This window comes from Eumetopias jubatus, unplaced genomic scaffold (assembly GCF_037043125.1).
Source record: "Eumetopias jubatus isolate StellerSeaLion01/CBP00866 unplaced genomic scaffold, mEumJub1_p1.0 scaffold_15, whole genome shotgun sequence".
Taxonomy (NCBI): Eukaryota; Metazoa; Chordata; class Mammalia; order Carnivora; family Otariidae; genus Eumetopias; species Eumetopias jubatus.
The window spans coordinates 92,217,350-92,241,740 of record NW_028274821.1 but is presented as its reverse complement, the minus strand read 5'-3'; the positions used below and the strand labels follow the sequence as shown (position 1 = coordinate 92,241,740).

At 59.4% G+C, this 24,391-nt stretch overlaps 1 protein-coding gene across 3 annotated transcripts; it reads right to left on the bottom strand.

Moving 5' to 3' along the window:
* Positions 1–1,092: 1,092 nt before the first annotated feature.
* On the bottom strand, positions 1,093–19,028 carry WDR5 (WD repeat domain 5). 3 transcript variants are annotated; one of them, XM_028093423.2, is made up of 16 exons: positions 18,944–19,007; positions 18,375–18,571; positions 18,147–18,235; positions 15,882–16,069; positions 14,964–15,072; positions 14,542–14,615; positions 14,074–14,163; positions 13,787–13,876; positions 13,521–13,604; positions 9,888–9,943; positions 6,888–6,934; positions 4,410–4,485; positions 3,651–3,684; positions 3,247–3,321; positions 2,669–2,756; positions 1,093–1,486 (listed from the first exon to the last, which is right to left on the bottom strand). In XM_028093423.2, exons 4-16 carry the CDS (start codon positions 15,960–15,962, stop codon positions 1,386–1,388), a joined length of 1,005 nt encoding a protein of 334 aa, XP_027949224.1. In that variant the 5' UTR covers positions 15,963–16,069; positions 18,147–18,235; positions 18,375–18,571; positions 18,944–19,007; the 3' UTR covers positions 1,093–1,385. The 3 variants fall into 3 exon arrangements, with proteins under 3 accessions (XP_027949224.1, XP_087875114.1, XP_027949225.1); XM_088018988.1 differs by having other exon boundaries at positions 18,375–18,458; positions 18,944–19,004; XM_028093424.2 differs by lacking the exon at positions 18,375–18,571 and having other exon boundaries at positions 18,944–19,028.
* Between the last annotated feature and the right edge of the window lie 5,363 nt (positions 19,029–24,391).

Sequence of the window (24,391 nt, the reverse complement as noted above, 5' to 3'; positions counted from 1 at the left end):
CGTGCTTCCTACCAAAATATGTGGCAAACCAGGCCCCGCCCCCACAGCCCCTCGAGCGCTGACCACATGTCACTCCAGCAGGACAGCCCACCTGTTGCCCACCTCCCGGGGAGAGGCCGGGGAACCAGAAGGAAGCCAGTTTCCACATGCCTTCTACCAGAATGGTCAGCGCCGTCCAAGTGACAGCGGCCACTGGAAAGGGCCCCAGAAGCCCATCGAGGGCAGCCCCCTACTCCCCCTCCCAGGACTCAGGGCCTCAGGAAAGGCAGGGCGGGCGCGGCTCCATCCGCAGACCCAGCACAGGCAGGGCCCGCACTTCAGCCACCTGGTGCTGGTGGAGGAGGGGGGTGTGGGCAGGGGTCCCAGGCCTGGATCAGCACAGCACCAGCCCCGCTCTCCCCCCCCCCAACCGTTGGCAACCGCGCTGCGGGAGGTTCCCACGCACACCACCATGTAGGCGCGCCGGAGCGGGCGGCTCCCAGTGCCGGCCCCAAGGCGCCCAGCAAGCCTGCAGGTTCCGAAGCCCAGACTGAGCCCGGGCCTCAGAACCGGGGTCTCCTGCAGCCGGGTGGCCAGCTCCTCTCCAGCTACACTTCCCCGGGTCCTTCCCGGCCCCCTGGAACGCACGCCTGACCTACAGGGGAGCCAAGTCCTTCCCGTGGCCATCCTCAACTTCCTGCCACCGAGGAGACTTTTCGAGAAGGGGCCGAGCGCACGCGGGCCTGGCGGGAGAAGCCCAGCGCGGCGGCAAGACTCCTACCTCGTATCACAGCTTGTGGCCGTGCGTGTCGGGGACGCGGGGGGGGACGCAGGGAGCTACGGGCGCGACACCACACTGTCGGCACAGGGACCACGAACTCCCACACAAAGGGTTTTTACACGAAAATAACCTTACAGTGTTCTGCGTTTTCCAGAAAGACTTTGAAACAACACTGGGCACGACTACAGGACCCGGTGACCACGGACCACGTCGCTAGAGCATCTACTGAACAGACAAAGGGGGCCGGCCGCGGGGGCTCACAGCGCTTGCACTGGGTGCTTAGATACCAAAGAAGGTACAGAACATTTACTGGAAAAAAACACAACTCATGATAAATTGAACTTCACCCTTCTGTAATAAAAAATTAAAAATTTTTGTGACTCTGCTTGACACAATACAGACTAGAAATTTCCCCAGACAGTGTGAGAGGGATCAGCAAGAAATGTCACCAGCAACTTCTAGAACTTTCTGGTGGTAGACACCCCCTCCACCACATCGTCCTCAGAGGCGGCTTAATCCAGGCCCGTGCCGACCCCCAGGCCCAGACCGAGGGGCGCCCTTCCAGACACCGCGCTCCCGCCGCCGGGGCACCTTCCTGACCGTCCCCCCGCGGCGCCCACAGCGCCTAGCAGTCACTCTTCCAGAGCTTGATGGTCTTGTCGTTCTCCAGCGCGGCCGAGGCGATGATGTTCTCTGTCGGGTGGCAGGCTGTCGAGATCACAACGTCTGAAACAGAGACCAGAGCCGACGTCTGCCCCCGGGTGCAGAGACCTGCTCTGCTGCCCAAGGGTCGCACTCCCACCGCCCCCAGGGCCCCCGCCACTGGCCCCCAACGCTCACAGCCCTGTGCTGTGCCACGCACACCAGGGGCACAGAGCAGCACAGCAGGCGGCCACGCCGGTGGGAAGGTGGCAGGCGGCATGACACAGCGGCCTCCGAGAGCACCAGCGTCGGCCCGCGGCAGCAGAGCGGGTCGTGGAACCTGGCCCAGCACCCAGCGCACTGGGTCCCAGCGGGTACAGAGGAGCCCCAGTCTCGCCACGTGGACAACGTTCCCGTGCTCACCGGGACCAGAGCCCACGCTCCCGCCACCCCCCACTGCTGCTGGGCCCAGGCACACTCCGCAGGGCACGCTTTGCCTCCGCCAGGAAGCTCCCCACCTCCGCCAGGGATGTGACAGTCCATGAGCTGACACCTGGGGCTACACCCCAGAACTTTCCCACTTCCCGAGCAGCTGCATCCCGAGCAGCTGCAAAGGGGCTGAGTGTCCTGCCCATGCAGTGGCGGGTGGGCCAAAAACAACCGAGGCACGGGGCTGCTCCCAAGGAGCTAAGCCACGTGGGCAGACCACACAAAAGTAGCAGCTGACCTGCAGGTCTAGGCCGTGTCCCCAGTGGGTAGAAGGGGCTTTAAGGGATGACAATAGAGCACTCAAAGGATCGGACAATCACTCTCCCCAGAGGGCAGGCGGGGAGAGGGGCGGCCTCTGGGGGCAGAGGGCCCAGCATGGGCGGCCGCTCAGAGTGCAGAACGCAAGGCCCCCAGGGAGAAGGTGGGTGAGAGAGCAACCAGAGCCTCTAGCCCACAGTGGATGTCCCCTGCCCCACGCTTGTCTCGACGAAGGACACACATAAACATACACGAGCCACGTCTGCACACGGAGCCTACATGGACCGTGAGGCCAGGCAGCCAGAAAGATGACCATGGAGAGAAGTTAAAGCCGGACCCGACCTTGGCCAGACGGGAGCTCGGACAAAGCCACCAGCCAACCGCTCCGAAACGGGGGGCGCCCCCAGGCCACCAGAAGGCCGAGAAAGAACACGAGAAGCCGGCGGCACGACAACGCACACCACGCACACCATCGCTGTGTAACGTGGGTGTGCGGCCGGCACAGATCCCCGCGCTCACCTGTGTGGCCCTGTAATTTCTGTACGATCTCCTTGGTCTGCAGATTCCAGATGTACACCAGGTTGTCCTCGGAACCAGACACGATCCACTAGGAACAGGAAGACGGGCAAGAGAAACCCAGGTCGGAGCTGGCTCGTGGGCAAGGGTCCCTGTCCCCACACGTCCATGCCCGCCCCAGGGCGGCGCTCACCCTCCCAGCACCGCCCACAGGGAAACGGGAGGCCGCGCTGGGCCGTCGCAGCCCTCTGGGACCTGCATCATTTCCTCCAATCACCACTCTCTCAGGGTCACGTCCGGGTCTGCCGAACGCCACCACCCACTCGAGTCACGTCCCGCTTAGGCGAGCACATGACTGGGGCCCCGGGCTGGGCAGCAGAACCCTCACAGAGACAACACTGCGCCCCACACCCCGAACCCTCTGCCTCCATGAGGGAGAAGCCGACCGTCCCAGTCACCGGTACTTCATTCTGCGGGCACAGAGGAACGCCTGAAGGCATACAAGCCAACCTATGAGAGGGTCACCTCTCGGGAGAGACAGCTGGGAGGGCGAGAAGCTCCTGAGCTGGGAGAAAACTTACCTTCCCGCCAGTGACTGAGAAATTGGCAAAAATGCAGTATTTCTCATTCTTGTGGCCGGTGTATGTCTTCAGGCACTGCAAAGACAAGAGCGTCAGTATGTCTGTTGAGTCACGATTTCCCTGCACTGTGGACAATTCCCGGCGTCTGGAATGCGGGCATTTCACGGCCGACTAACCTTAGCTCTGAGAGCACTCTAAACACCTAGGGTGCAAAGCCACGCGGTTGAAGCCTTCACTTGCGGCCTAGCGAGCTGCAAAATCCTGAGTCTGACAAACACACACTATGCCAACCCAATGAAGACGGCTTCCATTAGCCCTTCTTGCTTCAGACCCTGGCTCAGCGAAAGCCACAGCCCAGGGCCTCGGCACAACCCAGTCCCAGCAAGCCTGCCCCCAGCACTCACCTTCCCTTTGCTGTAGTCCCAGAGCTTCAGCGTGCTGGAAGGCAGAGGGGGGGGGCAGTGAGTCACCTGCATTCCCGGGACTCCCTGCAGTCACTGTGTGCCCACCCCCCACCATGTGCGCACATGTGGAGCGAAGCCAGGGCCTGCCGTCTGTCGGCATCCGAGAGCACAGTTTGAGAGCCCCACACGTTTCTGCCACTAACCAGAGGCTACCGGGTGCCCCTGGAATCAGTCAGCGGCTCGTTCCCGCTACAAGAGGGAGGCAGGGAGGTTCCAGAAATGTCCAGAACAGATTTCAGTGGCAATAAGCAATCCCCCCCTTCCCTGGGCAGGAATTCGCTCTTCCCAAGGGTGCTGAGAAGCGCCAACCACATGGCCCTCTGGCAAGCTTGGGGGCCAGGCTCGGGGCCCCAGAGAGCTGGCCAAAGTGCACACAGGGCAACCAGAGGTTGAAGGCCCACCCAAGAGGGGGCAAAACTGGCCCCGGTGTTTGCTGGGGTGAAACCCAGGTGCTCATGGGCAGAGCCAGACCTGCTCAGAGGCTGCCCGTGCCCCACAGTCGCCACAGAGAAACCTGGATCCCCAATCCTTCTTCAGCCCGGACACCCGGCCCCCAGCACAGCATATGCATTCCAGAAGCCTACACCTACCAGAAGCGTGGACCACGTACCGGGCTTAGGCATCTCTTATCTCTACAAGTGCAACACTGCTAAGAGATAGACGTCCCCGGCCCGCCCCGTGGGAAGCGGTGGCACTTACTTGTCCAAGGTCGCTGCCAGGATGTACTTGCCATTTGGAGAGAACTTCACAAATGACACAGGAGGGTTGTCATCATCTGCATGGGAAACGCAGAGACAGGCTGATGGGAAGAGCGCCGGGCCTATGCCCGGGGAGGAAAGGAGGACAGCCCCCCATCACCACATGGGGCCATCCGAGTGGGGACGCTGCCACGGGTGCCCACACCACCACCTAGGATGGGTCCCCGAGGAGCCCAGCACACCTCCCTTCGCCCGTCCCTGGCGCCGGTCACAACGGCCGGTTCTCCTCGATGTTTCTCGGGTCCCTGGTGGGGGCCTGACCACCCCCTCTGCCACGACGGCTTTAGGAACAAAGGGCCTGTGGCCAATCAAACTCAGGGTGCCTGGCCTTCCACCAACATGGGGTTTGTAGGAGGACCCAGGGTCAATTTCTTCATGTGAAACAGTTTGCCAACGCCCCGCTGGACTGAGAAGTATTGCCACTGAGGGAAAAAGGACCCGGGTGAATCATCTCAGATGTTTTCTGCCACCTAACTAGAGCAAAAGGTCTGTAAACCCCCTCTAGAAACAACCCTGCTGGCATGATACCCGCATCCTTGCTTCTATACTCGGGTCTGAAAGCTCACCCCGGGCGGCCCGGGAATGCCGGTAAGAGCCACCGTCAGGGGCCGCCCAGGCCAAGGCCGGCACTTGCCGCTGCATGACAGCCCTGTGACCCTCACATCGGGAGGAGCGCGCTTCCCCCCAGGTGAGAAGGACAGAACCGAGGCCGTGCACCCTGGTGCCGAGCAGGGGAGAGCGGCGGGCCGCATTACCACCTCCAGGGCCCTGGCCACCGCACGCCGGGGGCCGCCGCTCCCTCCGACACGTCCCAGACACTGCAAAGGCACATGAAAAGGCGTGAGGCCAGACGGCCCTCCTCAGGACACAGGGGCCACACCAGGAAGGCAGGCCCCCAACTCAGACAAGGCGAGGTAATGCCGGTGTTTCTGACCCAAGCTCCAGGACCGAAGCTTCGCTGGGTCTGAAAAGTTCTAATCCTGTGGACCTGCCTTTAGAAACGGGCTGGGGACAGAGTTACGCACCGCCCCTTCTCCCGCGGACGCTGTGTGGGCTCAAGACCTGGTGCTGGTACCTGCCTGCTCCCAGCCTTGGGTTAGTTAACGAGCCTCTCCGAGCCTCCGCTTCCCGCCCGGCTGTGGGGCGGGCTGGCCGTGAGGATTACGTGTTAACGTCAACGCTTAACACGGAGCAAGTGCCAGGCAGCTCCTGTGGCGCGAACGATGGAACTTTCCCACCCGGTGGAGGTGGCTGTGCCAGGCCTCTGGGGACGGAGGCTGGGGACACAGCGTGAGGTCACGTCATCAGAAGGGTAAACTCATAAAGCAAAAACCACACAAATGCCACCGTCATGGGCTAAACCGCGACCCTCTCAAAACTTCTCACATTGAAACCCTAACCCCGGTATCTCAGCTCTATGTGGGGACGCGGCCTTGCAAGGGGTGACTCGGTTAAAATGCGGCTAGTACAGGGGACCCTACTCCAATCTGACCAGCGTCTGTACAAGAGAAGAACTGGACGCCAGGGCTGCACACACACGGACAGCCATGGGAAGACACAGCAGGAAGGTCGAGGAGAGACTGCAGGAGGAACCAGGCCCGCCCACACCTGCATCTCGGAGGCCGGCGTCGAGGATGCAGGGATAAATCTCCGGTAAGTCGCCTGAGCTGGGGTGCTTTGCTATGGCAGCCCCAGGTGACCCCAGCTGATGCGTAAAGCCACACGCATTCCCGACTGCCCAGGGAAGGGTGCGGAGCTTCGAAGGCCGCACCTCCCGGCAGGTCGTGGGCCCCTCCCCCAGCCCACAACCCAGTTCTCGCCTGCCCGCAGCGTAGAACTGTACCACTGCCCTATTTCACACTTAAACCTGAAACTGCAGGGACCTTCCAGGCTGACCCAAGGTGATCCACCTTCTCAAAATCCTCCCAGGGCTGCCTCCCCATCGCCTTCAGGGGCTCAGGCCCTGCAGGGGCCCAGCACCCACCCTCTAGCCACACACACACCTGCTTCTCTTTCCACAGCTGACCCCTACCCATCTGCAGAGACCCCACTGCCTGTCCCCCGGGCTTGCCCGTGACACCCCTGGCAGATGGGATGCATTTCAGGGCCGGGGCTCAATCAAGTCTTGCTCAAGGAATGATCTGAGGAGAGTCCCCACCAAGGGTCTGAGGGGCTCACGGGGCTTTCAGAGGACACGGCCAGGCAGTCCCAAGCAAGGGCTGACGGAACACAGCACGGGGCCCCCCCTGGAGAGGGGACGTCACGGTGCCAGAGGTCAGCAGGAAGGAGTTGCCAGGAGCTGGAACTGGTCGGTGAGGGAGGAGCCCTCCCCCAGAAAGCACACATGACGGAGGACAGGGAACAGCGACCGCCGCTGGGAGGGACAGCCCGCCGGAAAGCCCGCGCCGGCGGCACTCACCGATCAGCGTCTTCAAGCACTGGCCAGAGGCGGTGTCCCAGATCCGACTGCAACGCAAAAATAGGAAGTTTTTACAAAGCAAGTCAGGACAAGCAGCTCAAGGCGTTCTGGCTCCTAAGCAAACCCTGATTTTGAGACTAACACACAATGAGCCACATTTCAGTTTTCTTTACTGTTCTCCATCATTCCTTCAGCAACGAGGTCCCCGCCCTGGGGCCAGAACGGGCGCCGCGTGGACCATGCACACCGCTCACCTGCCGTGCTCACAGGGCCCCCGCGTGTTCTCATGCGCTCCGCCACAAGAGGCATGGTCACCGCGACGGGGACAACAGAGGCTGCGGCCGAGGGCGCCAGGAGCCCACCCTGTTCTCCGGCACAAACATTCCAAGCACGCGGTTGCTCGGGAGTTTCCGCAGAACTAGAGCATCGTATGGGATCTTCTGGATGTTCCTCTAGTTCAGGAGCGAGAGAACGTATTCGAGGAGCTGCTGCCCCAGAACGGACGTGCCAGTTCAAGCGTGTCTGTGACTTCCGTCCACGCAAACATCTTCAGCAGCAGACGCGCGTGTCGCCTGCCCCTCCACGGCACAGACGCCCAGCAGCGGGGACACTGGCTCACAGGGTGCCACCTGACCTTCCTAACGTCCTCTCCCAGCCTCCCACCCCCACCGGGGGATGCCCTGGCCCGGGACAGTATCCTGCATCACTCCCGTGCTGCTAACTCCCTGACCACTGGGGGTGGGCGCGGGGCCGGCAACCTGCTCCTAGGACCAGCTCCACTCTGCCTGCCCCACCAGGCCCTTCTTCTGGGAAGGAGCCCCCCTCTGCAGCAGGCACCCGTCGGGGCTGGGTGCTACAGTGACAGGGCCTCTGAACCCTGGCGGTTCAGAGCCGGGGCACCGGAGCCCGCCGCATGGCACAGATTCCGGCTGCCACCCACCCACGCCGCTGGGGACAACCAGCAAGACCTCAGCCGGCCTCGGCTCCCCCCCCCCCCCGCCGCCGAGTGAGGGTGGCGAGGCCGGAGACAGGGCCGCCGTGAGGGTGGAGTCAGTGCTGATCAAGTGCCGTGTCCGTGACTCCTAACTCTCGAAAAACAGACCCTCTACGAAGAGATAAAGCTCTATCCCGTTAACTAGGAGCTCCAAACACCCTGGATGAGGGGCAGATGGGCGTGGTCTGCTCCTGATTTAACTAGAAACGTTTTTAGCGCACATTACCACACGTTGTAAACGTTACAAAACTTCTAGTGAACAGTTTGCCACACCGTTAAAGTCTCCACTGGGAGCGCCTGCCCGGCCTCTTGCCAGTGACACATCATGGAGGTTTGCCTTTGTTGACACAATACATCAGATTACAGACTTCCTGATGTCAATCGCTGTTACAACCCTCACTGCTCGAGAAACCCACGTAGTCATGGACTACTATTTTCTGAGGCACTGCTGGAATCAGCTTGCAAATGATTCCTTTGGAATCCTGACATCGATATTCCTGAGTGAAGCATCCTCCATGGATTTCTTTCCAGACTCACTACGGAGCTTGGGGAGAAGGGTCACACTAGCTCCACCAGGGGCATCAGATCAGGGGCCCCCACCTTGTTCTGTGGTCGGAACAGGTTCCCAGCCTTGGAAGTCCAGGATCCAGCTCAGCTCCACTGGCCGTGCGCAGACCTTCCTCAGCCAACTCAGCAAACGGGGGCTCCCCAAACGTGCCCCATTCTCCCCTCCCCAGAGCCTGCTACGTCTGCACCCCGCTGCCTCCATCTTGCTCATCTTCCGTTTCCTTATCGGAGCTTCTAGGGTTAACTGCTGGGCTGGCCTCAGTAAGTACACAGCTTTGTAATTTTTCTCTTCTCCCTCTTCTGTAGAAAGCTTTCAAACCCTGTCCATGGGCAACCCCGAGATCGTTCCGGGCTCACGGGACACAACGTACGCTATGCTGCGCACACAGCAAATACACAGCCACGGGGTCGCTCGGGTCTGGACGCTCTCCTGTCGACGTCTCAAAGCCGCGAAGCCATGCGTCCCACCCCATTGTCCTCACGGCCCCAGGCCCTGCGTGCGCTCGCGGCGGCCGTGTGGCTGCGGTGCACGGGCCTCTCCTGCCAGCTATGCACGGCTCGCTCTGCGTCCCCTCAGGGCTGGGGGTGACGACACATGCTCCGTCTGTAAGTCCCGCTGACTCGGACGCTGCTCTGTACTTCGCGCCCGCCGACGCCGTTCGCCCACCCTTTGGTTTCTCCCACAACCTGACAGACTGCAGCAAGGGTGTCCAGCTGCCGTGATGATGTCCAGCGCGGCACATTTCACTCCTTCTGTGGCATTTTCATTAGATGATTTATGTTACCCCATTTCCTCTTTCTCGTTTCCTTTTTGCTAAATATAGACTGATTCCTAGCCTTGCTTTTGTTCTCTCTCGTAACTGGGAAGCTCCTCTCGGGTCATCATGCAGCTGGGGGCCGCTACCCACCGGCCTCCCCACAGTGAGCAGCGAGCACGCCAGACGGGCAGGAGGCTGTCCCTGCCCGCGTGCCCCCAGCACAGCGTCTGCCGACTTAAACGGACATTTCCTTCTACAGCCTCCCTCGTGCCTCCGACAGAATCCTCAACACTTAGGTTACAAAGTCCAAGCTGTCCAAGCATTACTCAGTCAGGCTACACAGGACATTCCACATGAAACCACGTCCCCCCCTTCCTCCTCACCTCCTCTGTGGCAGGATTTCCACGCCACATCCTCCACGGGACGTGAGGCTGGTCCTGGGCCCGCATGCCCCCAGCGCCCACAAGGAGCGGAGTCTGAAGCAGGAACGCCTCCCCAGCCTCCCTGCACCAGCAGCCCCCCTCCGGCCATGTGTCTGTCCATCTGCCACAGCCCACGACAGCAGAAGCCCCTCGCGGGGACAGGCTTCCTCCTGCCCCGTTTTCACTGCTGTCCCGCAGAGGCCAGAACACGGCCTTTACGTAAACGTGCTGAGTCAATGAAGTAAATGTCTTCACTTACCAGAGACCGTCGTAGCTACTGGACACTATCAAGGATCCGTCCCGATTAAAATGAACCTGAGAACAGAGTGGAGGAAAAAAAGACACTTACTTCCAAGTGGTCCACACAGACTACGTGGCCCTGCCCACCTGAGCAGCCCTCCTACTCACAAGTGCCCTTGACAAACACGCCGTCTTCCTAACACTGACGAAGCAACGGAGCCACCACGCGCTTCAAACTCTACGGATTTCCTGCCGATGCTGACAGATACTCGAGCGGCACGGATAAAGTGATTTTTACCAGGTGTCTCAAGCAGCAGGCCCTCTGTTTCACAATGGATGACTAAACTTAGAAGGAAAACCAACCCCAAACACGTCTTGAGCAGCTAAATCGCTTACTACAAAATGTATCCTCGAAAAGAAACAAATGGAACCAAGTGACCAAGCCCGAGAGAGAAGAGGCCGGGCCTGGAGAGCCCGTGCCTGCATGCATCTGCTGCTGCCATGGAGGCGGCCTGACCAGGGCGACCTGGCCAAAAACCACCTCCCCTAACCTCACATTAAACCAAGAAAAACCCACCTGTTGGGTAACCACCAGAAGAATGCACGCAGGCGCGTCTCCCTGCCTGCCACAAAGACCGGGAACCTCAGGCACCCGGGCGCCCGACATCCAGGCCGCTCTGAACCCCACACCTCGGAGTGGGGGTGACTCCCCCGTGGGCTGGTCCCCCGGGCACGACTGGCCTCCACTCCCCGCACCTTCTGTCACCCAGAGGCCCAGCCCCCTCCGCCCCCGTGGCCACACACACCTCTGCAGCCAAGCCCCGGTCTCACAACTAAACCATCTTCGAGTTTCTTTCCCGCTTTCCCGGTGGAATCCCAGCGGAAGTAAAGGAACCACGATGTCAGATGAGACTATCGCCAACTTCTACCTTTTTTATTTCAGTCCCGGGCAGAGTTTATCCAGGATAAGCCTTTTTATAACAACTAGCACCTTGCTGAAACCGGCTCACTCCCTGCTACCCATGCCACGTTTTCCACGTGAGACCGCACAGCACAGGAGGTGGGGTGGGCCCGTGGCCGCCTGTTGGGTCAGTTGGCCTCCACCCTGGCGCCACCACCCCACCAGCCCAGTCTCTCTGGCTGCAGGGCTGCCCATGTGGCTGCACCTGCCCGACTCACAAGGGCCAAGCTGCCTCCAGACACTGCTGGACGTCCCCAGGGGCCGAGCCATGCGCCCAGGAGCACCTGAGAGCTCGTTCCACTGAACGCCACGCCCCAGAGTGGCTGACACACTTTCAGTGGACGCAGGTGACACGGGGCCAGGAGACACAGAGAAGCTGTGGTCTAGAGACTCGGGCCCCGCCTGCCACAAGGACGATGCTCTAGTAGCTGCAGCAGGAAGGTCAACAGGTGGGATGAACTTGGCTTTATTTAACCCAAAGTCTCTACGGTCCCACCCCAACATGTGACCGGTGTTGAAGTCACCCACGAGACACTTCTGGCTCCCTTTTGTCCCACGGGACCATTGAAGGCTGAGCACGCACAGCACACCTGACGCTCACGGCGTGTCTCGATCTGGGCTCCCAGCACTTCATGGGCTGCACCACAGCGCGCAGCTGGCGGCCTCTGTGCCGGACCGCTGGGCCCCGCATGCTCTCCAGGAGACACTCGAGAGGATTTTCTGTTGTCCTCCCATCCCTACCGGTGGTTTTGGCAGGACAGGCTCACAGGCCAGCTACTTAACCATGACCACCCGCTCGTCAGCCCCTCAAGGTAACAGTCTTTCTAACTCGCTGCCATCTGTCCAACCACGTTCTCCCTTTCTTTGGGTTTGCAAAATACTCTATCACGGTCCACTGTACCAGACACTAACGAGTTGACATGGGTCCCTGGAAGCTACCATGCCAACCTCATACTTTGCCTTGTTCCCAACCACATCGGGAACTCCCCACTGGCAAATGCAGCTTGGCTTTTCCATCCCACCAACGGTCGGGCGTGAAAGGCAACGAGGGCGCCCTACACATCCCCACAGTTAAAACATAAGCACTACGAAGACACAGAAAAGGCAGTAAGTGAGACCCTAAGGGGAATGCCAAGTCCGCACTCAGATGACAGTCACTCAGAGACCTCCCTCCAGCCGGGGGAGGGGCACACCTGGCAGACAGGTGAGCTCACGTAAAAGCAGCGAAGCAGGAAACAGGGTGAGTACAGGGAAAATCTACAGGCCGAGAGGCTGCAGCGAGGGCTGAGGGGGCCACTCAGGTGGGAGGAAGGGCGGGGATGGGGCAGCCAGCGGAGTACACGCCGTGAGGCTTCCAGCTCCTAGACGCATCTGCTGGAAAGCTCAGTGTGCCTCCTTCACACGACGATGCCCACCGAAAGTTCGCCCGCAGAAACGGCACGCCGAGGTGAAGCTGTCCAACGAAGATGCTCACTGCACTCCTGGCTGTGCAGCGCGAGTTACAAGCAAACACCCACCGGGTGCCTGGCACAGGTTGCTACTACCCCCCGGGGTCCGGGCACGGAGAACCCCTCCCACGGGGCCGCACAGCAGCCGTGCTGCACCCCCACCACCGAGAGGACATCCGGTGGAAGACACGGAACTGGAATGCGGGGACCAGCAGTAGGCCTGGGGGGGCAGGGCGGGGGCCTCAGGAGAGTCTGACTCTCTCCTCGCTACCACTGTTTGCCTTTTCTTAAAGGAGTACATTCACTTCCATAGGAAATGCAAACTTTACAAACCCTACGACTGCTCAGGCGGAGAGCCCCCCCGCCCCCCAACTTGCACTCCTGCGACTCCTGGCCTTCCTTCCGCTCGCATCCCGGGTCCTTCCCACATTCGCCACCGTGCTCCCCTCGGACTGGGAGTCCACAGCGGAGGGGAGAGCGCCGGTCAGGCCGGGCCCTGTGTCCACAGCACACCGCGTTCCTCAGAGCCCCAGGCGCTGGCCAGGCCTCTGGGCGGCAAGGGCCCCTCGAGGCCACTGCAACCAGCATGCGATACGTTCCTCTACGTATCCAGGCTCTGCAAGTGGTCTCGGCTGGGCAGAAAAGCCCTTCCGAGGCTGAAAATGCTTCAAATCACTCACCTACACGATTTCAGAAAGTGAAAAGGACCATCTGCTCAGTAAGAATAAGCACACTGTTTACACGATCCCTTCCCCTTTCCAAAAAAAGGCAAACTTGGCTAAGAAACAAGCCCAGGCTCTCTGCTGACAAAGAAAGGAATCTCTTGGCCACTTTCAAGTGGAGAGGTTTGTGATACAACGGATACTTTAACCACGCACACTCATCTTGCACACTGCTGGCGTGTGCACAAGGCAGGACGCGGAGCACACACAGAGGACACTCGTTGGGGCTCCGCCATCCACTGGCTCTCGCCCTCGGCCAGGTCATCTCAACCTCCTCCACCACCACCCCAGGATCAAAGCCAGCTCCACTCCGAACTCACTTCCCAATGCATGGCCCTCTTCCAGGCCTGGCCGCCCTACCTGTCCCACAGGATTCAGTTTGGGGACACCATACCCAGGCCCTCGCCCACCTGTCCTTTCACAGGCCCAGGACAGGGAGACCGCTCTCAGGGTCCCCAGTGTCCTCTCCCTGGCCATCACCCTGTCCTGCTGTGCGGTGTCCAGGGTTCGGTGGGACTTACAGCTGAGACTGGGTCCGAGTGTGCAGGCAGAGTCTTGAGACACTTCCCTGTTTTCACGTCCCATATCCTCACACTTTCATCAAACTGAAGACAAAAGAAGAAGTTAAGGCCATTCCATACGGAGGGGGAGATGACCGGTCCGCTGGAACCCAAGACCTGCCACCACTACCCCCTCGTCTCCCAGCACGACAGAGAAGACTCAAGGCTCAACTCCCAAGCCGCTGGCTACAAAGTACCGCCCCCACGCCCGGAGGCATCGCACTTACAGAGCCCGAGACGATGAGGTTGGACTGGGGGTTGAAGTTACAGCAAAAGACGTAGTTACTGTGCCCCTTCAGGGTTTTCAGACACTTTCCCTAAAACCAAGTATTGTCAGACTAAGTTACCCCCAGTGGTTATTTCAACACCGAGCCCACAGTGGCCCGATGGCACATCTCCCACCAAGCGGGGCCGCCCATGACCAGCTGGTCCCCAGACCGCCCTCGGACTCCCACACCGTGCCCCCTGTCCACACATAGGGGCTCTGCCGGGAGGGAGGCCCAGAGCAGCTTACCGAGCTCACGTCCCAGATCTTTAGGGTTTTATCATCTGAGGCGGAAACAAGGAGGTTGGAATCTGACGACCAGGCCACATCTGATATCCCCTGGGGAGCAAAAACACAGGGTCACCACATTGACGGGACAAAATACAGTGAACCAGCAAAGGTCAGAACATCCGTCTAAAGATAAATAAGCACATGGCTCCACTATCCAAACCCTCTAGCTACTCCCGACCACAAGACAGATCACTACATGGTCCCCAAAGGAGAAGTGTGTTTTCTTGCAGTTAGGATGAAACTTTTCTGGGAAGGTCAAAAGTATTTGCTTAAAAAACAAGAGGCAAACAACTATCAAAAAACTCGGGCGGGGTGGGGGGAGCTTAGATCTTAACCTGAGGAGCCCTGGGGATGGGCCCCACCCCCCTGGACCAGTGGAGCTACAGTGGCCTGCCGCCAACCTCAGCATGCAGGGCTCACACCTACCAGCTTGTGACCAGATATGGTTTTCTCGAATTTTCCGTCATACGCTCCCCAAATTTTAATGAGTTTATCAGCAGCTGAAAGAAAGGAAGACAAAGGAAATGGGGTGCTTCAGTCATCCCGAGTACAAAATCTGGGCTTCCCACAACAAGCGTCCTGGTAACAGTGCAAATCCCTCTGGCACCACGTGGACAGGCTCCATGCAGAGCGAACAGCCACGCTCAGACACCCGCTGCCCGCGCTCTTCCCCTCTCCCCCAGGCCCATCACTTCAGAGCAGCCAAGCGCCCCAGTCAGGGTGAGGGGCACATGCCTTGCTGCAATGCCCCAGCAGCAGCGTTAGAAAGCAAGCCCTCCCGCTGTCCCGGGCTTCTGGTTGCAGCTCAGACGGCCCCTGGTAAGAGCTGAGGCCCTAGTGATACGTACATGAACTTGCCAGCCACTCCCCGTTCGGGCTGAATTTCACAGAGGACACGGCTTTCGTGTGGCCAGCCAGGGTAAATTTTAGAGCATAGTTTGGTTTGACAGGGGTAGGCTGTTGAAGAGACAGTACCAGTCATCAAACACTAGCCACTGTGCTGGTTTCAAGCTCAGACCCACCTCCTGAGCTCCAAATCCATATTCCAAGGGCCTACTAGACTTTCTGGAAGTCGCCTTCCAAACTGGACAGGTTTAAATCTGGGCTATTTCCCCTCCATAGCCCTGCTTCTCCTATAGCCCCCTCTTCAGTGCCCCCACTCCACCAGGCCAGCTCAATGCTAGATTTTCTGGTTTTCAAAAATTGTAATAAAATTTTGTTTATGTGCTATGCTATTTAAATTTTCAGTAGCAAGTGTGTGTGTAGAGGATCTTATTAAAACTGAGACTTATTTGGGGGGAAAAAGGGAAAAAAAGACAATCATAAGGAAAAGAAAATATGTTCACAGTACCACTGTGAACCACAGTACCACGGAGGCCCCTCAAGGCCTCACCCCACCCTCAACGAGACCGGAGGCACCATCTGACACAGCTGCAGCCTTGCTCAAAGGCCCACATGTGCTGCCTGGTGTCCACCAAAGGGGTTGGCAAACCTTCCTGGGAACCAGAATTGTGGAACCAGGGAGGGGGCTTCATGAGAGGCTTTCTAGGTCCCACAGAGAATCTTACAATCAGGACCAAGGATCTATGTTTTTGATAAAGCCCCTTCCCCAGGGAACAGGTCTGGACATCTCCAGCGCGGTAAACAAACACCGAGTAGGTATGTGCTCGATGAATAAAAATGCAGGGTCTGAGGGAGAAGCATCTCCGAGGAGTGTTCAGCCTAGGCACCCCCTGACAGTTCCCCCAGAGCCCTCAGGGACGTGCCTTGCTCTGCGCGGCCGAGGAGGAAGGGGTGGGCTGTGCTCTGGCGGCCTCTGTCTCTGGCTTCTTCTCCTCCGTTGCCATGGCTCTACAGCCCACCAGGCAGGGGGACACGGGCAGAGGAGTTCACAGCTCCACTCGAAGACTCCCAGTGCAAAGAACTGTCTGCTAATCGAAACCTACAGGGGGGACTGAGACCAATAAACAAACCATATTTTACAAGTTAATTCCCAGAAAAAAGGATGAAAAACCTTTGCCCTCCTCGCTTGGCCCTGTAGCAGACACACTGTTCCAGATGAACCTATCCTATCTGTGGGCCTAACTCAGCACTAACACTCTTTAGATGCTAAAACAGCCTGCCCAGGGCCCTTTTGTCAAAGAAATCCAAGGCCCCACCTTCAAGGGTGCTCCCTACTGTTATCCTTGTCAGTAGGAATGCAGCCCGTCTAGGCAAACAAAACACAATTTTTTTCAGAGAGCCCTTGAAACGTAAAAAAAAAAAAAAAAAAAAAAAAAAAACAACCCAAACCAACCAAAAGTGCAGGAGACTGAGCTTCAGGGTGTAGAAATTTGGGAACTCATCCAAATCCTCACAAATGATGCAACAGGGCTTAACTGCCATGTTTGAAAATATACAAGAGGTGACCCCCCAGTGCTCTGCACCTCCCAGGGGCTTCCCTGTCGCCGGGTGCAGACACAAGGCTGCCTCCAGAACCCTAGCAGCTCAAAAGGCGCCCTGTCCCTGGTGAGGCGACTACAAAACGCAGCCGGGAAGCGCAACCCAGGGCCAGCCGTGCCTGCTTGCTGAAGCCTGAAGTGTACACAGATCAGCTGCAAGCAAGCTCGCGCGCTGCAGGAGGGAAAAGACTGCAGCTCAATTAGGTTTCAGCGTGACAATGGGAGCTACCCGTACAGCGAGCGACTCAGTTTGCTGTCGCACAGGATTCCAGAACCTGGATGTGTCTCCTAGAAGCACACCTGGTGACTCTGAAACGGGGGGGGGGAGCATCACGGACCGCATCCTCACAGACACCGCTGGCCATCCAATTCCCGGACGTGTGCACTACCGTTAATCTAAGGAGTTTACAGTGTAAATTCTAGCTTGGCACTTAAAACCGAAAGCCTGCACAACTCCTTGTCACACCAAGGGAAAATGGAAGCCATCAAAAAAGAACATGTCTCAAAGTCTTCATCCAAGAGGAAGGAAGAAAAATTACAATGCAACACAGCCGTGCAGAGCACAGACGTGGCCCCTGCTGGCTACCTGTAGCAAGGACTCCTACCCAAGGATGGATCGTGCTGCACCCAAAGCCCAAGTACCAGAGCGGGGGAGGGGCAGGTCGCATAATGGCACCCAGGGACAAAAGTGCTGGCACAAAACTGGTGCTCAGTAAATGCTGGCTGCTTGGTGATTAAATTTAGTGCAACCTGGCAGTGCCTATTAACCCAAGTGCTGCCCTCCCCTAGGTGGGATGGACAAGTGGGGTGGGGGGAGCTAAGGAAAAGAGCTGGAAAGACTTTCACAAAACCTAACATCTGAAGAAGGTATCAACAGGAGCTAAGTGAGGTGTGGGGGAGAAACTGCACTGGGAACAGAGAGGCTTCCTCTGGGCTAAACAGGGCAGCTCAGGGAGCCCAGAGCTGCTCCTTTTAACATAAAAATTGAGACCCACCAGGAGGTGGGGTGTGACTCCCAGCAAACTACCTGCCCTCCGGTGAGGACCAGGGAATACATCAGACCCTCTCACAGAAAAGGTGTTGAACCCCTCCCAGCTCAAACCCAATCCGCCAATCCCTTGGGCTCGCAAAACATGAACATGCAAAAAATCAGGGGGACCATAAAGAAGACAATTTCTTGACTCAAGGCCCCGGGTTTCCACTTGAGAGGGAGAAAAGCCTTGCATTTTCCATTAACACTCAGGTGACTCTGGGGAAGCAACTGGGCAGCAGGTTAGGTACTAGCTCCTCAAGGAATCCAAGAAGGTAAAGGCAACTGTGCTGTGGGGACGGCCTCCAGGGCACGTGCTACCTGCCCCCTCTCAACACTCACAGGTCTTTCACCCAGGTGAGCCTGACCACCCAAGGCTGAGCCTCCCAAACCTGAGTGCTCGCCTGCACTGCTTGTAAAATGCAGCCTCCTGGACTCCACCCGGGAGACTGGGCCCACAGGTGAGGCAACCTGATGACTTGCAGGTGGTCAGACCAAAAGAGTGAGGGGGAACGCCGCTCTCCCCACCTGTTCTGCAGCCGGCTTCCATCCTAGCTTACCTATCTGCCTTCTAGGGGACCGGGCCAACCTCGGAGGCAGCGTCTGGCACAGCACCTGCCAGTGTGTCTGAAGGGCTCGATAAACGGACCTGGGTGGGTAGAAACCGGTATGAGCAGCTTAGTAGGGAGCGTCTTGACATCACCCAAAATGGCTCACACCAGACTGGAGGTGGTGCGAGGCGCTACGGAAGGAGCCGGGGTCTCTCGCTGCGGGAGGGCGAACCGCACCTGGGGAGCCCGGCTTCTCAGGGCAGAGACAGGGCCTGGGTGCCTGGGCTGAGGGCGAGCAGCAGGTCGGGGTAGGGGCTGTTTCTGCAGAAGAGGAGAGCAGGCTGGTCTGCGCGCCACGGCCAGGCACCAGTCGGTGGGTCTGGGGTCTTTCTTTAGACGAGCAGAGGACAGCAAGGGGAGACGCGCGCTGGCTGCTGGAATTAAGTCACAGTCCCCGGGCTGAGGGCTTGTCACCCGGCCGCTGGGGGAGCAGAAGCTGGGGGGTGGCTGCACGGGTGGGCGCTGGGGGTCCCCGGGGGGTACGTTTGGGGAGGGGCTCCGGGACCCGAGTACGGGGAGGGGGCCGCCGCCGGGGGCCGGGTGCGAACGAGGGGCGCAGGGCCGGCACCCGGAAGGGAGGCGGTGGGGGCGCGGGGCGCCTGCACGGGGAGGGCCCGGCGGCGCTGGGCCGGGACCTGGGCCTGGCCCGCCGGAACACGTGCGGCGGCGGGGCGGCCCGAGGGGCAGCCGGCGTCGGCCCCCGCCCGCACCCCGGGTGCTGTCCCCGCGCTGGCGGCCCCGCTTACCTGCCGGCCGCGGCGGCGGGGCGGGCGCTCGGGGCGTCGCGTCGCCGCCGCCTGGGCGGGAGCCGGGCCGAGCTGGACGAGGCGGCGTTGGGGGGGGGCACTGGCAGTGCGCGTGCGCAAGGGGCGGGGCTGCGGTGGGGCGGGGCGAGCGCACAAAGCCGGCCTCTCGGAGGGGCACTACGGGGAGCGGCGAGGGGCAGAATGCCTGGGGCAAGCCCAACGCCTTAAAGGGACGCTTGCGGAGCCACTTTCCTCTGCAAAGCGGTAACCTCAAAGTTGGCCGGTGTAGGTCGTTCTTCTCGTGCACTTTCTAAAAACGGAAGTATGATGATACCTCCAGGAAAGTGCCAGTGTGCCCCTCGAAAGTTCACCTCCTGAACTCGGCCTGCAGCGGCGCCCCCAGGAAGCAGCAGCGCTCGCCCCTGGGAGTCGAGGGGCTGCAGGTCCCTGACGTTTCTTGTGGGACCCTCACTCCGGGACCGCGGCCCCCCCCCCTTCCCCGTGGCGCACGCAGCTGACGGCGGCAGCCAAAGCGTGCACAGCTGCCAGCGCGGGCTGGTCTCTCCACGCATGCCTAGCACCTCGGCCGATAGGGTCCCATTCCGGCCCCCTCCCGGAAGCGAGGACTCTGAGCCCGCAGGGTTGGGGGCGTCGGCCCCCCGCACTCCGCCTCCCGGCCCCCCAGCCCTCCCGCATGCCCGGCTGTCCGCTCGCAGAGAGCCCCGGTCAGGGACAGTCCGTACTTGCAGTCACCGCGTGCAGGCAGCTCTGCTGTCTGCAAGGTGGGGTCCCAGACAGTGTGTCACCGCCAGCTACAGATGAGGAAGGGGAACCCCTAGAGGCGAGGGCGCGGGCAAAAGGAGAAGCTGGAGCCCGTGTTCTGGCCCCAAGTCCTGTGCATTCTCTTCCTTCGCCCCCACTCCCGCCACCCATGTGGGTCTTATAGTCTTGGAAGTGGTCTTGGTCTCCCCAGCTCCGCGGCCCCAACCCAAGCTGCATAACCTGCAGTCTCATTTCCCAGTTAAAAGATGGAAACACCGAATATGTCCCAGGAACCCGTGCCAACAAAAGGACAGCATTTGAAATGGAAATGCCCAAGGAACAATGTGTGGTTATCATGGACACGAGCTGCTGAGACAGGCGCTCCAGGGGCCCAAAGTCTCTGGCCCTGGTACAGCTCTGGGTGGATCTCTGTGCCTGGGAGCCCAGTCACCTTGAGCCACCTTTGTTACAGAAGTTAACAAAACCAGCGCATGATGAAGAAGGACATCTCCTTCCACCTGGCCACCTGGCCACTTGGGCTGGAATCTGAGCCCATCATGGACACCCCTCCCTCACCTCTTGGCTGTCTCAGCCCTCCATTTCTCTCCATTCTCGCTCCAGGTTTTGTCTTCCAGAGGGCCTTTTCCAAACCTTTCCGAAGCACAGTCAGAACTAAGACCCCCAACGCTGTGATCTGTCACCCCCTGATCTAAGCCTCAGAGCCAGCTTCCCATTGCTCTCATGTCCAAATCCAACATCTGCTGGTGGAGTTTACCAGACTCCCCTCTCTAGCCTAGCAACACCCCCAAATCCATGCACCCCGGATCCCAGCCCCAAATCGAAAATACCTCCAACCCTCCATAACCCAGAACTCAGAACTCAAACCGGGTTCCCAGGGAAATTGGTCTTGCTTCCCTCCCCCCAGGAGACAGAGCCTTCCCGTGAAAATGAGGAAATCCTGTTAAGTGCTCTTGCAACCCATCCTTGCAATCATAGCCGAAATACTACAACCAAATGACACAGCAGGTAAAGCAATTTAGCAAAAGCAGGAGATTTGCTTTATTGGCGAAGTTTTAAATCCTTTTATATCCCTTCAGAAATGTGGTCGGGCTCAGAAAAAAATCACAGGTAGAAATGGAAGAGAGGATAAAAGCCACGGAGAAGGGGAGAACATTTTGGAGATTTGTTTTACCAGAACATTAACCGTGCTTTGGCCAACGGGAACTAGTTGGTAAATGAACCTGTTTCCATGAACGGTCTTTAGAAAGACAACGCGTCTCAAGACTGTCTCATCAAGCAGAGACTTTGGACCTGTCTGGGCACCCTCCCCACTCGCCCAGGTCCCTCCACCAGGCACGCCACAGCACTCATGGCAGGTGGCACCGGGAAGGGAGAGGAGGAAGACGATGCGCGCCTGGAGGCTCCACTCTGCTAAGTTTGTTGCATGTGTTATCTCCTGCCCCTTCACAACAAGCCTGTGAAGGGGGTGTCTTTATTCCTTTTCCTGGCGAGGGAACTGAGTCTGAGAGGTTGAGAAGCTGCCCAAGCACCCTCAGGCAGTAGGCAGAAGCATGGAAGTCAGTGCTGGCTCCAGGCCGAGCACACACTGCCGGGCAGCACCCTGACGATGCACACTCGGTGGCGGGTGGATGGATGGGTGAGGGCTGGATGGACACGTGGATAACCGATGGGGAGACGGATGAGTGAATGAGTGAGATGCACGTGCTGAAGGGAGTGCAAGCTGTATCAATGGAAGCAGTCAGGTCAGCAAGGGTCGAGGACGGAGGCAGAGCTGGAACCACCGACATCACTTTCTTAGAGGGCACAAAGCTTTTGGAAAACCGTATTTGGTCACCCGGTGATAAAGATTTCACCAGGCATGGTGCACGGCCAGACTTGGGAGGGCATGGTGGGAGGCGGCAGGATCGCTGTGTGCTCCCTGGTGTTGGGGGGGTGGGGGCGGAAGGAAGCACTGGTCCTTTAATGGCCAAGCCCAGAGCTTTGGATTCGGATGGCAGTTGATGAGGGAGGGTTGTGGAAGGCGAGGGTCAAGAGGGTGCCTGGGGCCCAGGGCTTCCAGGAGCTGTCCACCAGCTTTCCAGACTAGCCGGCCCACCTCCGCTGGGCCACCATTCCAGGGGGCTGCTGACACTACCCAGAGACCCCGAGGCTCCCACCAGCCCAGGTCAGTGGGGTTTGTGTGCATTCCTTTTCTCCTGGTAACTATGCCAGGGCAGCCGGTTTGGGAGACTTAGGTCCCCATTTCCCCTCCTTGGGCTCTGCTCTCCCTTCCCCTGCCCCTGCCCGTGGTCCAGCAGGACCGGTGTTTTGCCCAGCATCCCCTGGGTCCCTAGTGGGCCTCCAGCTACCCCGGGTCAGAATGGCCACTCCCAACCCCAGTCTCCAGAAAATTCTTTCTCATCCCGGCTGTGCTACCATCTTCTCCCTCCCCAGTCTGTTTCCCAGGTACAGAGAGAGCAGGTAGGACTGGGTCCTAATGTCAAATTCCCCCCTCCCTCTTTGGCCTTTGCCCAGTGTGCACCTCCCCCATGTCCCCTCCCTTCACTCCCTGGTCCGTCCCTCCCGCAGGCTACTAAGCACCTCAGCCTCATTACCCTGCATCACCTCCCCTTCTGGTGCCACCCTCCCAAGGGGGACAGAGAGCCCAGTTTGCCTGGCCGTCCCATTTTAGAAATGAAAGCGCCCATTCCCTGCAGGCCCCCTGTCCCAGGGTAGCCAAGACACAGGCACTGTCCCCTTCCTCGAGGACACCAGGCTCAGCCCTAGGTTGCCCACATACTCTGTCCCTTCCTGTCCCTACGGGCGTCCCTACCGGCACCCTGGCCCTGGACCCGCGTCACGGTCCATTCACTCGTCCACCACCCTCACTATGGGCTCACGGGAGCAGGGACAACCCGTTAGGGCCTCAGTGCCTGCTGGGAGGGGCATACAGTAGGTACCCAATAAAGACCCTCTGAAGGAATGAATCCTGGAATATTTGCTTTCACTTCCTGCTGGATTTAAGTCTAACCTACTGTTGCTTCAAGGCCCCCACCACTCAACCTATCTGCCCTCAGCTTCCACCCTATCTGGGCCTGGAGGTCTCCCGGGAGGGGAGGGGCCCCTCCAGGTGGTGCTGGGTGCAGAGCACCCGTCTGGCCCCCAGGCCAGGCTGGGCGGGTCGCCTAGCAGGAATCCCTGGAATGCGGCTCAGACTTCCAATGCCAGGCCCCACCTGTTCCGGTCTGCAAATCCCCTCCCCACCTCCCGCTGGGCTAATCCCCCCCGGTTAGAGAGGGGTCCCGACCAGCGAGCGGGCAGGATTCAGCTCCTGTGACAGGCCCGATGGAAATCAGGGGTCTGAAATGCGGGCTGGTTTCAGAGGCTGTAGATGGGGGTGGGGGTGGTATTAGGCACCAGTGGTTTACTGGGTCTTTTCTCTGGAATGTCAGTGTGGCTGCCAGCGATCCACCTGTGTGGCCCTGTCACGTCCAAGTGTTTCCATTTGTCCAAGTTATTAACCACCACCCCCCCCCCCGCAGCTGTTCTTCCTGAGCTCCTACTGTGTGCCGCCCTCACCAGAGGACTTCAAATGTGGACTTGTGCATTCCCAAACGTGCTCTTAAGCTATTCTGATTTTTACAGAGGAGGAAAATGAAGGTTCGGAGGGCCTCCTGCCTTGCCCCGGGCCACCCTGCAGGGAAATGACGCAAGAGCAGGGTCAGGCCCCAGAGTCCACCCCTGCACCCCCTGTACCAGACCCACAGGTCCCTTTCCCTGGGTGGCTTCCACAGAATGCCCATAATCCTGGCAGCTTTGACTGTGGCTCCGTCTCCCGCTGACGGCTGTGGCTCATCGCCCCAACCAGCACTTTCCAGTCTGTTCCCCCGGCCACAGAGAGCCCTGGTAGCATGTTTGGGCTGCCTCCAGGGCTTCATGACTGGGAACGTTTCTGTGGGACAAGGTCCAGGAGCCCCGACTGGGTCACGAGGCAGGAACATCGGGGCACGGCCCTCACCTGGGCCTGGAAGCCCACAGGGTGAGGAAGGGGGCCCAGGAGCCAGGGCCCCAGCGCCCGCCTTTCTGGGTTCCCAGGCGGGCTGTGAATCCCCTAATGGAGGAGCCAGCGGCCTAAAATAGAAAAGCTGACACCGGGAAACACCAGGGGCCAAAGTCCGGGGGCTGTGCCCAACTGCTGTCCCTGCCAAGTGCCGCGGGCTCCCGCCATCCCTGGCTCCCCCAAGGAGCCTCAGTCGTTGCGCTTCTTTCTGCCCTCCCCTTCTCTCCAGGGTCTTTAAATAGACACCCCTTCCTCCCCCAAGCTAAGGGCTGAGTGTTTGCAAGGAATGAAGACCAGGCTTCTCCCAGGCTGCCCAGAGGCCTGCGCTAACACAGCTGTCTTCCTGTGTGAGCCCCAGCTCGGGGGACAGAGTTGGAGGCCTGGCCCCGCCATCAGAGCCTGGAGCTCTCCGGCCTCAGGCAGCTGGAGCGGGTGCTGCCCTCTGTGCTTCTACTTTGGGAAGTGAAGGCAGGCTTGACGCTGGCGCTGTTGGTTGTCTGGGCCAGAGGAGGTGGGGTGTGGATGGTTCTGGAGAGTTCCAGGCCCAGACTTAGATTCCCTGTCCATCGCGTGGTCTCATGTTAAAGCTGGCGGGGACCAATGGGAGGGACTACAAGGGTGGAGGA